This window comes from Pteropus alecto, unplaced genomic scaffold, assembly GCF_000325575.1.
Source record: "Pteropus alecto unplaced genomic scaffold, ASM32557v1 scaffold25, whole genome shotgun sequence".
NCBI lineage: Eukaryota > Metazoa > Chordata > Mammalia > Chiroptera > Pteropodidae > Pteropus > Pteropus alecto.
The window spans coordinates 21709078-21727568 of NW_006441955.1; the positions used below are offsets into that span (position 1 = coordinate 21709078).

General features: G+C 33.5%; 1 protein-coding gene across 1 annotated transcript in view; it reads left to right on the forward strand.

Annotated features, from left to right (window-relative positions):
- The window catches only part of LOC102891957 (serine/threonine-protein kinase TNNI3K), a 259759-nt gene that overhangs the window by 56698 nt on the left and 184570 nt on the right, over window positions 1-18491 (forward strand). Inside the window, exon 6 of the mRNA XM_006919326.1 lies at window positions 17142-17240. Coding sequence (XP_006919388.1) covers window positions 17142-17240 — 99 coding nt within the window. The remainder of the gene's footprint in view (window positions 1-17141; window positions 17241-18491) is intronic.

The window sequence follows — 18491 nt, forward strand, 5'->3', positions numbered from 1 at the left end:
CTATAGTAGTGTACTCAAGATTCCTAATTACTGGGCTTCATCCACAGATTCAGCCTCAAGTTTGCTCTGTCAAGCTAGACCTGCCTTGTCTTTCTGTAAACATGGCACCAGGCATTATTTGGACCACCTGCCATCTCAGTGCCTTCTCCGTCCTTGTAGGAATCTGTTTTCTCTACCCTGTTGATTAGGGTTAATGCTCTAACCGGAAAGCTGAGGACATTAACATCTATGAAGGATTTATTTTAGTCAGATCTTTTGCTTATTTTACTATTACACCAGCTCATTTAATCTTCATTTAACTTCATTGAAGTAATTGAGGGTCCTTTGTCACATAAACTTTAGTGATGAATAAACTGAGGATCAAAGAGATGAACTAATTTGCACCAAATTATACAACTTTTAAGTATCAGAGTCCAAATTCTAACCCAAGCTGTCTGACCCCAAAAACTGAGCTCTTAATCAATATTCTGTGTAGCCAAAGAGAGAGGACCTTTGGAATGATGACTTCAGGGAAGCTAACAGGAGAGAGACCATTGCTATGTTTATTCTTCAGTATTACTATTTCTAAATTAGGTTTTTAAAAAGATTACTCCCAAGATTCCTCATCAATAAGATAAACCTTCTAAAAATTATACTTCCTGGTTTTTTTATTTCATTGTCTTTGGTGAGAGGCTAGATGTTAATAGTATATTACAGAGGAACTAATAAAGCAAGAAAAACTTTTTCAAAACTTTTCAAAATAAAGTTTTTCTTGATCAATTATGATTAGGACTCATTTTCTGTGGCATCAAATATATGTGTGTGTGTGTGTATATCTATCTATCTATCTATCTATCTATCTATCTATCTATCTATCTATCTATCTATTTAACTGAGTAACAGGGAAAACTTTGTTAAAAATATTTGCCACAAAGTCTTTCTTTGTCATTTATTTCTATCTTAATTTTTGCTTTGTCATTTATTTCAGCTTCTGTCTTGGGACCTAAATGATTATGGTTCCACCTATTGCTTTCTTCTTTCTTCAGAACTTTTATATTATTTGTCTGCTTAAAGGGTGGACTTTGTATCTTTGTATCTGGACTGGCTACATAATTTGCAGGTATCAATTAAAAAAATGGAATTACCTTGCTAAAAAACTATGAATACTTTTAAGATAGCAACAGTAGAGCATTAAAACAAACATGAGGCTGTTCTAAATATGGGATACGGTGTGAGTGTATAGGTTGTACACTATGATGTTGCCCTACTTTTCATAAAATTTCATAAGTATTGCTAAAAATGTTCTTAGCAGGAAAATCATTGAAATCATAATTAAATGAAAGACTGAAAGTGGAAAATTGTGTATATAATTGTTTCTGTTCTCTCTAATTTGATTAGAACTGAGGTGGGGGTAAAGTGCCTTTAGTTAAATAATAATGAGGATACTTCACAACCTTTTAAGCTTTATGTTATATTTTCCTAGAGCTTAGAAAAATTATTTGGGTCATTCATAGTTCATACTTGGGAAATAGGTCAAAGGAAACTAAAGCAATTTGAAATTTGTGTTTTGGGTCTCTACCTCATTGCTTGTTCGATCATGAAAGAATCCCAAGACACTTTTTACTAAACTTCCACTAATTGTGACCAAAACACAAGCATATCAATTCCCAGGCCAGGCCTTTTGTTTAGGCTTCTTCTTTCCCATCTTCATTTTGTCAGATTTATTTCCTATGACTAGAGTCCTGGCTTCTAGAGCTTCATGAAGTTAACAGATTCCTCCGAGGGTAATCACCTGCCTAATTACTGGGCTTCTTCCACAGATTGTGGATAGTTCTGGTAAGGAAGGGCAATTCATTAGAACTTCTCTGTTATATTAATGCTGTATATGCTCCATGATTTCCATACAAATTGTTTGTGCAAAGAAATTAGATTTTGTTTTGATTTAAAATGGGAATTTGTCACATGGTGAAAGAGCTTATACCAGCAATTTTGAAAATAAAGGTGTCTTTAGAGAAGAAAAAGTAATCAGAGACAGTGAAGACTCCCTTATTAGTCTAGTTTAAATATTATTCTAAGCCTGTGTTTTATTTTATTTTATTTTTTTAAGCCTGGTGTTTTAAAACATATATTTTCAGAACAGCGAATATTTTAAAATATTTTTAAAAGTAAATAAATAATATATTATTGCGTATTTAAAATTTATCAAGTATTTCTGCAGAGAAACGTGTTATTATTGCATATTTCAGTCAACCAGTTAATGCCTACATTTGTCTATTATAATGTTAGTAAACTGGGCTGAGACTCAATTTGGTAAATATTGTAGCTTTGGTTTTGTCAGTGTATTTTTGACAAATATGACCAACTTTTAGTTTCTTTTTTTTAATTGGATCTATAAAAAAACAAGATAGTTTGTGCCATTATTATTGCTTTCCTAGAGGCAATTTTGCAGTTATGATTATAAATAAACTTCTATTATCAAGTCTTATTTCCCAAAAGACAACGAAAAAATTCATTATTGGTTCTCCCTGGTGTGTTTCATAGTTTCTGTCAATCTCTAAACCTTAAGAGGTCATCATGTTCTCTGTTTAGACTTTTTAAAGCTTATCTTGAGTTTTGTTTTCTACACATTTTTCTTCCAGCAAATTTAGCATATAGAAGATGTAAAATGTGACTAGAGAAGAGCAAATTAAGTCAGAATGTTAGGTAGCTAGTCAGACATGAGCAACAGGGGGAACAAAGAAATAGGAGCCTAACCTAGAGACCACCCAAAGAATACTCAATGGTAGTAGAATTCTGAGTACGCACATGAGCACTAGGCAAAGAGTTATATAGCAGCCAAGTGTCAATCAAAATGACCTCACTTGCCAATCATCTAGTAATGCCTTTGGAACCACCCACCATAGCCCAAATATGATGCAGACATTCTTGCTTCTGGGTCTTTTTTTGCCCTTTTTGCCTTTTTGTGGCCTTTTTGTGGCTCATTTATGCTGGTTATTGTTTTACAGCACTCTGTTACAGTTCTCATCACTGAAACCATGTGCCCCCTTGGGGAATGCTTTGTCTTTCTAAAATATACTTTTAATAAATCTTTTCTAAATCTCACTGACCTGTGATTCTTCACTGCATCAATGAGGATGAACTGAGGAAAAATGCTAAATACACTTCTGTGCCATTCTTCTCCCTCTCCCTCCCCGCTGCCATTGAAGCGACACCAAACTCCAATTGGCCCCAACAATAACAAGTAAATGTTTATTGAACACTTAAATGAAAGAACATATGCTAGTTGTGTTATAAACTGAATGACATATAAAATGTTGCTTTTACATGTCATCTAGGAGCTTGTGATCATCAAAAATTAGAATATAATAATACACACTCATTTTTTCTTTCACTCAATTATTCTACAAATATTTATTGAAGAAATAATAGGTTTGAAGATCTGTGTTGACACTGGTAGTTTAATGGTGAGTAGAAAATATACAGTTTTCAGCCTCACAGATCTTATGGTCTGATGGAGAAGATAGGCAATCAAATAAACCAGTGAACATAAAATTTCCAGGAAGGTCAACATGATGCTACACCTAAAAGAAGGTAATTTGGTCTCCCTTCTTCTGCATCGCCCTCCTCAACTGGTCTGACAGGGCAGCCTGAATGGGCTTTTAAAATGTCTATCAGATCATGTCACTCCTCTGCTCCAAAAGCTTCCCATGTCATTCAGAGAGCAAAAGTACTCATTTCCTCTCTAACTGTACTTTTCACTCTTTTCTTATTCATTCTTTAAGTTCCTCAAACATACCTGGCATGTTGTAGCCTCAGGGTCTTTGAAATCCTTTCTATTTAGACTGTTCTTCCTTAGTAACTGAATACCTCTTACTTCTTTACCTTCTTAAGGTCCTGGTTCAAAAGTAATTTTCTCAGTAAGGTCTTTCCAGATCATCCTGTTTAAATTAAAACATCAAATCTCTGAAACTCTCTAATCTCTTTCCTCCATTATATTTCTTCAGTACTGATCTTCAGTACTGATTGACTGTATAACACAGTCAATCATTTATTTCTTTTGTTTTACTGACTTATCCTCTGTGCTAGATTATAAGTTCAACAAAGACACAGACTTTGTTGTTGCTGTTTTCTCTATATTATTCTCAGTTCCTAGCACAGGCCCTGCCTGGCATATAGTAGACACACAATTAATACTTGTTGAATGAATACATCCATAATCGTGAATGTTGGGAGAGAATTTCTAAGAAAGTGATAATTTGGTTTATAACTAAAGGACTTAAGTAGATGTTAATCAGAAAAAGAAGAAATGATAATGATAGTAGCAATGTTAGTGATAAGAATTACTTTTAGTACTAACTATGTACAAAGTCATTTACATATATTATCTCAATCCTTAAAACGATCCTGCAAAGTAGGTAAAATTATTATCTCCACTAAAGAGATGAGAAGTTGAGACACAGAGAGAGCTTTCCAGGCAAAGGAAATTGTATTTGTGAAAGCTTTCTGACTGTAGGAAATATAGTGAGGAGACTAAAAGACCGATGGCTGGAGCTGAGAGGGCTGAGGGATGTGGTAGAAAAAGAAGAACCTGGAGAAAAAGGTTAGCGGCCAGGTGACCAATGGACTTATTTGTAGAATGCCAACATATTCCGGACTCCGCAGAAAAGTTTTGGTTTATGCTTGTTGGCCTGGTGTAATTGTGAACACCCTTTTAGTCTTAAAATTTCCCTAAATTGGATAATAGAATGAATTAAGGAGTTCTGTCTCTCCTAAGAGCAATGAGAAGTCATTAAGAAGTGGTAATGTGATCAGATTTCCATTATGAGAAAGCAACTCTGGTGCAGTGTTAAAAATAAACTGATTTGGAAGAATTTATGCAAGGAGACATATTAGGAGGCAATAATCTGTCTCATCTGCCTGGGTTAAGTAGTATTAGTAAATATGGAGAGACAAGAACAGATTTGTAAAATATTTAGAAGGTAAAATCAAATTCATTTGGTAATGGGTTACATATAAGGGGGATGTAGAAGAAGATGGTGTCAATGAAAACTCTAGGGTTTCTGGTAACAGCAACTGGATAAAGAATTTCCAGTTTATGGTGACGAGGAGAAGTAGAAGAATATTGTGTGTGTATGTGTCTGTAGAATGGAAGGTGGAGGATTGAAAATCGGAAAATGTGAAACATTTAAATGTTCATTAAATATAAATTACCAAATAAGGTGTCTAGTCAGTGAATAATATTCCATTATTTGCCTATGCTAGTGTTTAGCTATCCATCCATTGATGGACATCTGAGTTGTTTCCAGTTTTTAGTGATTTCAAGTAAAGCTGCAATGAAGATTTCTGTACAAGTCTTTGTTGGACATATGTTTTTATTTATCTTGGGCAAATATCTAAGAGTAGAATGGCTTAGTCATTTTGTAGATTTACATGTAACTTTTCATGAAATTGACAAACTGTTTCCAATGTAGTTGAATTATTTTACATTTTCATCAGCAGTGTGTGACAGTTCCGGTATCTCCGTATTCTCAGCCAACACTTAGTATATTCAATCTTTTAATTTTAAACATTCTAATAGGTGTGCAATGGTATTTCATTGTGCATTTAATTTACATTTTTAATGGCCACTGAGTTAAGCATCTTTTCATGTTCATATTTGCCACTTGTGTATTTTCTCTATATACCTTCTTTGATGGAGAGTCTGTTCAAATATTTTGCCCATAATAGTATTCGGGTGAAAAAGAATTTATTCCATCGTGGTGTTTAGAAGATATTTTCACTAGTATAGAATTCTAAGCAGCAGATCCTTTTTTATTTCTTTTAGTACTTTAAAACCATTACTTCTGTCTTCTCACTTGCATTATCTCTGATAAAAAATAAAAACTTCTGTTTATTTTATTTTTGTCCCTCAGTACATAATAGGTATGTGTGAGTGTGTGTTTTCTGGCTGCTTTTAAAATTTTCTCTTTATCACTGATTCTGAGCAATATATAATTATGATTTGTCTTGGTGTAGTTTTCTTCTTGTGTTCAAGGTTTATTGAGTTACTTGAATCTATGGCTTTATAGTTTTCATTAACTTTGGAAATTTTTCTGCCATTATTTCTTTAAATATTTTTTTTTCTCCCCTCCAGTTACATGCTTATTAGGCTATTTGGTGTTGTCCAAAAACTCAGTGATGCTGTTTTTTTTTTTTTTTTTAATTCTCTTTTCTTCCCATATTTCATTTTGTAGAGTTTCTACTGTTCTGTCTTCAAGTTTACTAATCTTTTATTCTGTAACATCTAATAGGCTGCTAATCCCATATGCTGCATTTTTATCTTACATATAGCTTTCACCTCTAAAAATTTGATTTTGGTTGTTTTTATATCTTTAATACCTCTATTTAACTCTCTAACCATATGGGATTAGTTTTAATGACTATTTTATTGTCCTTGTTTGGAAATTCTAGCATCTGTATCAGTTTGGTGTCAGTTTTGATTGATTACTTTATTAGAAGCCATGCTGTCCTACTTCTTTGCCTTCCTGTTAATTTCTGATTAGATTCTAGACATGAATTTTATGTTGTTAGGTGCTGGATATTTTCTAATTCCTGTAAATATTCTTATGACAATCCCTCCATCCCCACCAGGATACAGTTAACTTACTTGGAAACAATTTGTCCTTTCAGGTCTAGCTTTTAAGATTTTTTTTGGTGGGACTATAGTATTGCTCAGTGTAGGGGTAAATAACCACTTACTGAAGGAAGTCCCTTGTGAGTATTTTACCCAATGCCTCATGAACATGTTTTCCAGTCTGGGTAGTGGGAATAGGCAGTATTCCTGGACTTGTATGAGCCCTGGACGTTACTACCACTAATCTCCATTGTTGGTTCTTTCCCCAGTCAGCAGTAATTTCCTCATATGCACACAGCATTGGCTCAGCTGAATTCTCTATGGAAACTCTTTGCAGGTCTTTGTAGTTCTCTCTTTGTATAGCTCTCTTGTCTCTAGTACACTGTCCCATGAACTCTAACCACCTTGGCTTCTCCAGACTAGTTTCTGTTACTCCATATGGGGGCAAAAGGAAGTCTCTAAGGAGCTTTATTAAAATGCAGAGTTGTTGTACCTAGAGATTCTGATTTAGTAATTCTAGAGAGGATATCTATAATAATTTTTTTTTCCAAGTCTCAATGTGACTCTAAAGCTATCGGGATATTTAATCATTTGTCTCAATAATTAGTTCAATGAGCTTAGAGGTCTAAGAAGATTTCATGAGGCAAGTAGACTTTGAACTAGCTTTCAAAAAAATGGTAGAATTTAGCAAGCATATGATCTGTGCTAGGTACTGTTGGATGATCAAATATGTTTGAGGGATGAATGAATTGACCGATCTTACCTTTTCTGCCTACTTCTAATCCCAAATTTACATCACACTCTATAGCTTTATGTATCTTCCCCAGATGGAATTTATAACTTATACTTTCTTTATTTCGTTATGATAGCCCATATATTATCTACATTAAATCCATATTTACCTTATATCATAGTTATTTTGTTTTGTCTCTTCTACTTATTTGTATATTGTTTTTGAACAATCAATGTGTCTTTGAATACCAGAACCTAGTACAATGTTTAGAATACCTAGGTGTTCAAAAATATTTATTGATTTGAACTGTCACTCCTTTTTTAATATTCACAAGTGAGAATTAGTTAACTATTTTAATGTAGAAGTCAGTTATTACATGGATGTTCTTAGTAATGAATTGAGAGGCACAACAGTATTTAGCTAACTATAGCTGCATAAAAAAAAATTACTCTAAAACTCTGGGGCTTAAAATAACAAAAAATTATTATCTTGCATTCTCCGTAAGTCAGGAATCTCAGAGTACCTTAGCTGGGTCCCCTGGCTTGCGGTCTCTTATGGGATGTCATCAAGTGGGGCTAGAGTCATCTCAAGAACTTAAATGGAGAAAATCCACTGAATTCATTAAATAAAAGTTTGGAAAAAAAAAAAAAAAACGTTTAAAATGTCTGAAAAACTGGGATCCTAAAGCAATAGTTTGGGCCTAAAGCATTATAGTGTAACATAGTGGTTAGGCATGTGGACTCTGAAATCAGCCTGCCAGGGTTTTTTTGTACCGAGTTTATGCCATTTGCTGTCATGTGATGGGATTTGGAAATCTGGGCTTAAGTTCTATCCACAGTTCTTTCTCGGCTCTTTATTTTTTCTGAAGCCAAAACTACTTGGGCAGAATTGATGCTATGCCTCTTTTCATTTTTATCGCAGGCTTCTATTATTAGCCACCCTGTATTTATCTTAGTTTAACATGACCAATGGAATGGTTAATGCATTTCCTACCATTATGTCTACTATTTTCTGTCCTAATAATAGGTCTCTGATTAGATGATATCTTCATTTTAATAAACTCCTTCTCTAGAAAGAAAATTATCTCTAATTGATTTTTATACTTGTCAATGCATAGTGTTTCATAATCAGTTAAAACATTTTTACAACTGTGGATTTACTAATTTCATTGTGTTGCTTATTCTGAGTTCTTACAGACCAACATTTTCAATTATATTGTTAAATAAAGAACCTGTAGGGTGCAATTGATTACCCAAATCTACTGTTTCAAACTGAATTAAAGTAGTATTTTGCAGTTCATCAAATAGTGAGTTTTCTGACTTAATGAATGAGGAAACTTAAAAAGGGGAGCACTAAATATTCCATATATGTGCTTGTAACGGGGCTAACCCTTGAGCCTGAGACTTAACTGTTGATGTTATCCTTTTTGTCAAATTCCAGCTGCTGGAATTTCATCGATCATTGATATAATTTTTTTAGCATGATTCTTATTACTTAGTCTTGTCTAAGAGACAAAATCTGTATGTGTTCCTTATGTTCTATAAGTTGACTCCAACTCACCTGCAGAGTATAATTTAGAAGCTGATTTTTCAAATGAGGCAAATCACTTGTTTTCAAAATGTTTTGGTGGAAGAGCTTTTCTTGAGAAAATAGAGGAATAAGTAACCTGGGCTGAAGAACAAAAGTCATAAGAAAGCTAGTTGTCAGGTGGTACTTGTTCTCCATGATTATGATATCCAGAGAGTGTAAAGTGTGGAGAGGAGCATCAGTGAGAGGGAGCCTTACTTGTACTCCAATTTTCAAATATGTACAACTATAATATAATGAAAAATGTTGGGCCTTTAGCAAAGTATATAAATAAATCTCATAAGAAAAAAATATGGCTTTTGAAATGCATAGAACATGGTGTATTCATAACATGTGAATATTGAAAGCCTGTTTTCTCAGCCAGGGAATTAAAAATAAGACCCTTGCATAAGAAACTGCTGAAAAAAAAAGTGTATGTAAGGCAAAAAATAGCACAACAAGGTAATGATTAGCTAGAAGGCTCAGAAAATTTTGCCCCTCTTTCCTTAAAAATATCTCTTTCATGGGCTTCCTTAATAGGCATTCCTTTGTTCTCATTTTCCATCTTAGATTCCTCTTCTCTTTCCTTTGCTGGCTTCTTTAGTCCCCAGTTTTTAGCCATAAATATTCCACAGGTATCCCCTCTTACCTTACGAAAGTGAGGCTATCTCCTGTCTTCAATTATTACCTCTGTAAAATGATACCACTTGTATCTTCAGCCTTGACCTTACTGCTTCTCATCATTCTTCTTCATCCATCAGCTTTTTACTTATGTTCTCATCATGTGCTGAGAAGTGATAAATGTATTTAATCGATGGAATCCTTTTATTATATGTATATGAGTTAATATATCTCTAAGTTTTATTTCTATGACTTAAGAATATGGAGCTTCCTTCTAATTTTTTTTTATAATATTATCTTGTGGAATCACTTTCTGAATAATTTTCAGACCAAATTTAATTTTAACCTGCGATAATAAGAGAAAGATCACGTAAGAGAACCTCATTTCTGTGACAGCCTGAAGAAACTATTTTCCAAAAGGTTTTTGTACTCAAATATTTAATTAGAGCTATGTCAGGTTTTAAAAAAAGTCATTACAAAAATATTCAGCCAATGTTACAAGTGAAACGTGGTAGAGAGTTCTCACCTAGCATTTGTAATAGGTGTCAAGAAGTGAGTATATATATTTAAAAATAGAACAGTCTATAGAAAATAGAGCATGAAGTCAAAAGAAGTAGTTATTAAATCTAAAGGAAATGCTACTACCTAAAATGCTATCTAAGTAATATAAGCATCTAAAACAAGTGGATAAGTGATTATTGGTATCTTTAATTGATACAGCTTTTGGTAATTGTTTGAAAACTTGAGAATATTCACATCTTGATTGAGGGATTGGCCTCAATCAAAACAGCTTGTGGTGTTAGATAAGAACACAGTAAACTGCCAAGGGGAATTTGAAGAAACTTGCTATTGCAAGTGATTAATCTGAGAGAAACTGTAGGTGATATTCCTACTTCCTAAATTTGTGAAGTGGACAAGTTTTCTCTTCACGCTCATCTCCCCTGTAGGTTTCCTCTTTTACAGTCATTTGTTGATGACTTCTCATCATCTTCCCCCATCCCCAGTCCTCTCATGTGCTGAGTCACATGATTCTACCATCTTAATATCTCCAAAATCCATTCTCCATCTCTAGGCCACTACCACCTCAGCTCATTTTATCTCTCTCTTTTTGTAACTTACTGTAGGGCCCTGTTAATCAATCACCTGCTTCCAGTCTTGCTTCCTCTATAATCCATTTGCAATATTTTTTATTAGAAATATCTTTTTAAGGTACAAAACAGAACATACTTTACTCCTACTGAAAATCTCTTGGTGAGTCCCCATAAGCTAAAATTTTAGGAAGAATTCTAAACTTTTTATTATAATGTATGACTCTTCAAGATCCCCAACATATAACTCCTACTGAGAATAAGTTTTAACTTCATTTTTTTCTCTATCTGCTGTGAACAATTACACAGTTGGGATCATTCTTACTGATAAAGCCGCCTATATGGCCATCTTTGAAAATCCTTGAAAAGTAACATTAACCAAGAGTTATATTCTCAATGAAACTGTCTGAGATGGCAAGGAATTACTATTGGCCCCAAATAATAACATGCATGATAAGAAAAACAGCATGGAGTAGTATGGTGCTTTGGATTTATATAGACCTGAGTTTAAACTTTGACACTTTTCCTTACCAGCTGGATAATTTGGAACTTCGTTGTTCTTATTTTTCAAATGGGGCTATTAATAACAATTCCATAAGATTGTTATGAGCATTAAATGAAATAGACATTCCCATTTAACACATATAGATATTCTCATAGCATACATTTAAGAAATATTTGTTCCCTTTGCTTTCTAGTGCCTCATTCACATTAACAAGAATCCAAGGGCAAGTGCTAAAGATAAGATCAATGCAGGGGACTGTATTGACCTAGGGAAATGGAGGCTGGGAAATGGTGAAAGTATATAACAGGACTATCAGTTGCCAAAGAAGATAGGTCCTGTGTTGGAGGAAGTCTGGGAAAAATATCTGCAAGTAGAGACAAATGTGTATGTATGTGTTTGTGTGTGTGTGTGTCTGTGTGTGTGCGCACGCATGCACACGCTGTGCATGCACTATAGAAGTAGTAGTAGTAGTAGTAGTAGCAGCAGCAGCAGCAGCAGCAGTAGTAGTAACAGCCATAGATAGAATCAATTAGGGAATGTATGGCGCAAGATATGTCATAGCTACCACTTATTGAACCCTTCTATTATGTACTAAGCACTGTGCTGAATGCTTTACATGTAGTAACTTAATTAATACAAGGAGGGAATTAAAGCAAACAGAGATCAAAAGGAAACACAGTGTCAGTGAGGAAAAAAAAAAAGACACATAAGAATTGAACAGAGAAAGAGGCACCCCTATAGAGGAATAATAAGTTGGCAGAGAGGTAGGGAGCAAACTCAAAAAACATGATATCAGTCAATTTAAGGGAGAATAGAAGAATAGGCTATTAAAGAGCAGACAAGTAGTAAAAAATGCTGGAGAAATATTAAAATAAGGAAAAAACTAAAAGGCATCCATTGGAATGGGCAATTAGGAGGCTTTTGATGTCATTTTCCAGACAAATTTCCCTGAAGTGGTGAGTTCTAAAGCCAGATGGTAGTTAGCCGAAGAGTGAATAGGAGGTGAGGAAATGGGGACAATATAGACTACTCTTAAAAGAAAATTGTAAAGTTTAGGAGAGAGAGAAATAGTTCGAGGAGACACAATTGAGAAATGCTTATTGAATGTTACAACTGGAAATAATTATAGAATATCAAATCTGAAACAACTTGCAAATTAATGTCTTTGGGGTCATTTTTAATTCACTAGGCATAGATTTTAGGAAAATATTTTCCTCTAACACTTTGCTAATACAGATTTTCCACTAAATGGAAATGGGAATTATCCCAGGATAGCCTCATGTTTCTTCTTTCATTAAGTCTCAATAATAAAGGTTAGATAAAGGCATCCAGAAGAGAAAATTGTGGCTTTAAACAAACTAAAAATCATAAGGAAAATATTGATATAGCCATAAAATGAGGGAGACTCCAAAGAAGTAATAGGAAATGGGCTATCACTTAAAGTGAAGAAAAAATTTATTTCAAGTGTAGATATTAATTTGAGGTTTACCATGTATAAGACACTATATTTAATTTTGGCAATTTCAACTGAGATTGAGTGCTATCTTACTTCATCTAGAATTTACCTTATTCTACTTTCTCTTCCATGGGACATTTAGTTCTTGATACGGTCATTTTCTTTTTCTTCTTCATCACTTCCAATGACTTTTATAAAATGATGTATAGACGGTGAGCTAAATAAAATCAAGTCAAATAAGTTAAAGTCTAGCTGTAGGAGAAACATTCAGCAAACAAGAACAATGAGAGTCTTTACTACCACAGGCATTACTTTGAGTCTCTGGAATTTTAAAAAGCTTCTGGCTACTTTGGTTGGAAGGATTAGATTCCAGTGCCTGGTGAAAAACCTTGTTACTTGAAGTCAAAACTTCTTATAATTCATTGAGACAAGTTTAAAATAGGAAAAAAAAGTTTAAAATGTATCTAACACTGATTTACTCACAGTGGTAATTAATGGAAAGATAAAGTTGTGAAGATATGTAGTATAAACATTCAGAGAAAGAAATGATCACTACAGTTAAATATTTGCAGAATGTTCTCATGGAGAACATGAGAACTGAGCTTGGTTTGAGGCTGGGTATGTATGTGGCAGACAGAGAAAGGGAAGGGAGGCTTTCTAGGAAGAAAGTGCAGAATGTACGATAAGTATAAATTACAACCTGGAAATTGAAGGGACTCCATTTGGATCTTTTTGGGAGTCAACTAGTAAATTAAAATATTTGTAAAGTGTAATTTATATTGTAATTCCCCTACTATGAAAATAAAGAGCTCTGATCCATTTTCTGTGCTCATAAAACAACACTTAATGGGAGGTACTTTATAGTGCTTATGTTTCTGTCAGAAAAAGGTACCAAGTTACTAACCTATATTTGAATCTTTGTTCTTATTAATAATAGTGATACATATCTCAGTTACACAAATCTAAATATAACACAGTTCATTTTCTTAAAGAGCTTAAAGATGATTAAGATAACCTTTCTGTGATAAAAATTATTTCCTGTTTATAATTTCACTAGTAATTTTGTTAAAAACTATGTATTTTCTTAAACTTTTTTAAGCCAACAGAACTTTATGCCCTGCAAAAATCTTAATGAGATAATGTGTATAAAATTCCAATCGCAGTTCCTGGCACTTGGGGTTTGCTAAAGTTTAATTTGAAGTAAATGATCAATAAATGTTTATTGAATTGTATTATTTAAAATTTCTATCATATAATTAGGTCCTAATTGTTAATGATTAAATTCTCATATGATTTATGGTAGATATATATTCCAATTTTTTTTTTACTAGAAAGATAGTCCAATTCAATAATTATTTGGATGCCTACCATATATTTAGCATAGTGGTGAATAAAATATACTCATTCTGCAACTTCATGGAGCTTCGTATTGTAGAAAGAATGTGAAGTTGACTTACTAACTTTTTTCAGATTCTGGAATAGGGGAAGCATGAATAATATGATTTGATAGATACATTTTTCAACCTAAATGTTAATATGAATACATTTGTCTTAGCCATATGACAGGCATATTTGTACATCACAATATATTCCCATAAGATTTTTGGGAGATGCTCTCCTCATAATGACTCCAAAAATAATAAAAAATCAGTGAATACATTCTATTCATCTAAATAACAAGTGAAATTATTCAGATAATGCCAATGTGTGTTGCTCCCAATGGTTAAATATTTCCTTGAATTTTAAAACAAACTAAATAAAACCTCAGTTCAATTATGACTGAATGGTTTCATAAAAACTTACATTTTGACAGTTCCTCAGAAAGCCAACAGTTCATAATTAATGAACATTCAGCCAAAGACCAACCTTCTGAATGACTGGATCAGTGAAAACTTAGGAAGAAGAAAAATCGCTTTGGCCTATTTATTGAAGCCTAAGAGCTGCTGTCTTTTAGAATGAAAGTGAGTTCTGGAGCCATACCTAAGAAATTGGCTCTACATGTTAACATCTGAGAGTCCTTTTTACAATAAGAATTCATGCTGGCCATTTTATGCTATATTTAAAATAAGAGAAATTGTCAAAAGCTTCATTTACCTTGATCGTTAGTGACCTCTTTTAAACATTCGTAAGATTGAACTCCCGGGCATGTGAAGACTAAGATACCAAGCGCTTAATATAAATGGCTCTGGCATTCATTTTTGAGCTGCATCTACAGAGCTTCTAACTGACAGAAACCTTCCTCTTATCTGAGATTGAGTCCCTTAGTTCATTTACTTAAAGGCTAGTGTTAATAAGATCAAGGTCACAGGAGGAGCTTGATGGAAAGAAACTTTGAAGTCAGACAGACCTAGATTCAAATTTCAGTTCTGGTCCTTACTAGCTGAATGATCTCATAAGTTTTACCTAGCCTTCCCAAGGCTCAGTTTCTTCACCTTTAAAATGAGAGAGTAGCACCTATCTTTCTGTATTTTGGGGTAGAATAGTTAGAGGACCCTCCAGTTACTATTTATGCATTTAGTTCAAAGCCTGACACATAATATGCTCTCAATAAATATTAATTGTGGTATTAATTTTTTTTTATCAGAAACTCATTATATACATTGTGTATTCCATGAATTATTAGTCGGCAATATTCAAATATCAGCAAAAGCACTGTTCTGGAAATATATAAAAGTGTGTACACCTGTTTATATTTTGGGACCCACCATAAATTTCAGATGTTCCAACAAGAATTCCTTATCCTTTTCTATGACAATTATCATCATTTCTAATACTATCCCATGGATAGAATAATCTATGAGGATAATTATGTAAAATCACAGTTTTGGCTGATATATGCTCCATAAGTTGTGTTTGATGCATGAATAAATGGATGATTGAATGAATGAACTATTTAAAACTATGGAACACTCAGAAACAAAGCTTGAGGCAAGCGATTAAAGATTCATTTCCCATAGTTACCAAACAGTCACAGGGATATAGAATACAGCATAGGGAATATAGTCAATATTAATGTAATGGCTGTGTGTAGTGCCTGATGTATGCTAGAGTAATTGGGGAGATCGCTTCATAAATTATATAAATGCCTAGCCATTATACTGTATATCTGAAACTAATATAAAATAATAATTTAAAAATTTTTTAAAGAAATAAACTCCAAGGAATACAAACACAATGCTACAGTATGTCACCAACATGCAAGAGAGCAAGAGAATAAGAAAGGAATACAGAACTAGAAAAACAATCAGAAAACAGTGAATCAAATGGCAACAACTACATAGCCATCAATAATTACTTTAAATGTAAATGGACTAAATACTCTAATTAAAAGAGAAATAGATAGAAGAGGTGGTCCATGACTCCTTAAATAACCAACATTTTTAATAGATTGTAATCAACTAAAAAAGAAAAGATTCATTTCTTTGTTGACATTGACTTGATCTATAACTTTGAGAAATTGCTCAATTCCTCTAATTCTCAATTTCTTTCTTTCTCAAACATAAGAGTTTGATATATAGTGCCCATGGTTCCTCTCCAGTTCTGGAGGGCTGAAGGAAACTTGACTGAGGAGGCAATTTGTTGATACTAACAGAAGAGGTGTTGGAGCATAAGTCCCTTGAGCTCTTAGATCCCATCTTCCTGTTCTATCTTCTTAATCTAACAGACTTTTGAAAAATTTTCCAAATGGATATTATTTGACCAACTGAAGAACAAATAACGCATTAGGAAAATCCACAATAAAAATGAACATTTATTTGAACAATATTTAAGAAAATTGTTCCAGTCAGTTTTCCAGAGAAGAAGATTTAGAGATGGGTCTTTGGGACTGGAAGAATCCTGAAGAGTAAGCAGGTTTGTTGGTAATCTGCGGCTTTCTATGAAGATGGTTGCCCAGTAGCTCCTGGTATATTTTTCACTTATTCATTCATTCATTCATTCATTCATCCATTCAACAAATCTTATTGAATGATTACTATTTGCATGGCCACATGCTAGGGTAAGATTATAAAGATGACTCTGACATACTTTGTCCTTAAAGAATTTACTCTTTAGTAGGGGTGGTAAGGCATGCATATAAATGTTTTAAATGTTCTAAATGGCATAAAAGAAAGTTAAATGAGATTTGAAAGCATGGAAGACAATTTCAGTAAGTCAGTTGGCAGTGAAGGGAGAGAAACCAAAGAAATTTTGGAAGAGATGGCATTTAGCTTGAGTTTAAATAGCTGTAGATTGGACAGAAGAGAATTCCTGGGTGCAGAGATAATGTGAACAAAGACTCAAAAGAGCAGGAAATGGAATGCAGTTTGACTATACAGTTGGCTTTATGAAAGCAAGTAATGGAAATAACACTAAAAAGGATAGCATCAGGTTCAGAGGACCTTGAATGCCAAAGTAAGGGGTTTGGTCTTTATTTTCTAGACAAAAAAAAAAAAAAAAGCCATTGAAGGTTTTGGAGAAGGGAGATAGAAGAAAATTGTGTTTCAGCATGGTGATTCCTGAAAAAGAGATATGTGTGGTGGTTGTAAAATGAATTTTAATGGCCAGGTGCCTAAATAAAGCTGCTAAACTTTCTTTTCCAGGCTGCTGATGTGCTACTGCAGCATGGAGCTAATGTCAATGTTCAGGATGCAGTTTTTTTTACCCCATTGCACATTGCAGCGTACTATGGGCATGAACAGGTAAGTGTGAAAGTAGGATTTCCAGTGGTTGGGGGACCACTTAAGTGTTCCAGGCTTTTGTTGAACTGTCCTGCTTCAAAGAAAAAGGATATTTAAAATACCCTTTGAATTATTTTTTGCCATATTTTTATCAGCTCCACCTTTCAGGAGCTTGTAGATCCATAAAACATTGCAGTTGCAAAGTTATTTATTTTGATTGGCTATTTTAGTACATATGGAAGGCAATGGAGGATGTTTGCTAGGCCACAGGAATTGGTCAGCCCGAGTCTGAAAAATTCCTAGATATATGAACATGTGATCTTCAGTTTCTTCATCTATAGAATGGGGAAATATTAATAGTACTTACCTCATTGGGTTGCTGTTGTGATGAAATATTAATTTAAAGTGTTTGGCTAGTGCTTAATAAATGTCACTGTGTTGGTGCTAATGACAACAACAATAAAACAAATCACAAAGGCTTTTTCAACAATTCATCTTTCGGAGGTTTCTCTTCTTTTCTACTGTCATAGTATTTAGTAAGCTGAAAAATGTCTCCCAAAATATGTTTATGTTCTAATTTCCAGAACCTGTGTACTTTACCTTAAAAAGGACTTTGCAGATGTGGTCAAGTTAAGACCTTGAGATAGGAAGATTATCCTGGATTATCTTAATGGACTCGTTATAATCACAAGAGTTTTTATAATAGGAAGCAGGAAATCAGAGTGAGTAATAGGAGATGGGACAGTGAAAGCAAGAGGTTAAAGTGATATAAGAAGGGACCACAAGCTAAGGAATCCCGGCAGGTGTAGAAGCTGAAAAAGCAAGGAAATGAAAGCCTCCAGAAGGTGTACAAACTGCTAACATCTTGATTTTAGACTTCTTACCTCTGCAACTATAAGAGATTACATCTGTTCTTTTAATCCAATAAATTTGTGGTAATTTGCTACAGTGGCAATGGGAAACTAATACACGGAATAACCTAAATTAAATAAAAAACAATCACTAAATGTGCTTTAAATATATAAAATGTATAATTTACTTTAAATATATAATTATATAACAGGTAAATATTTATGTGATTTGATATTCTATAATAAAGTAATAATATGTATAGAATGCTTTAAATTTTACAATGTACTTTGATTTAATAAATAATTTCATTTGACCTTCATAACAACCTTATGAACTTAAGATGTGAGTTCATACTACACAGTTCAGGCACTGTTAAGATCTTTATCTAGTTTTTTTTTTAATTGCCACAATCCTGAAATT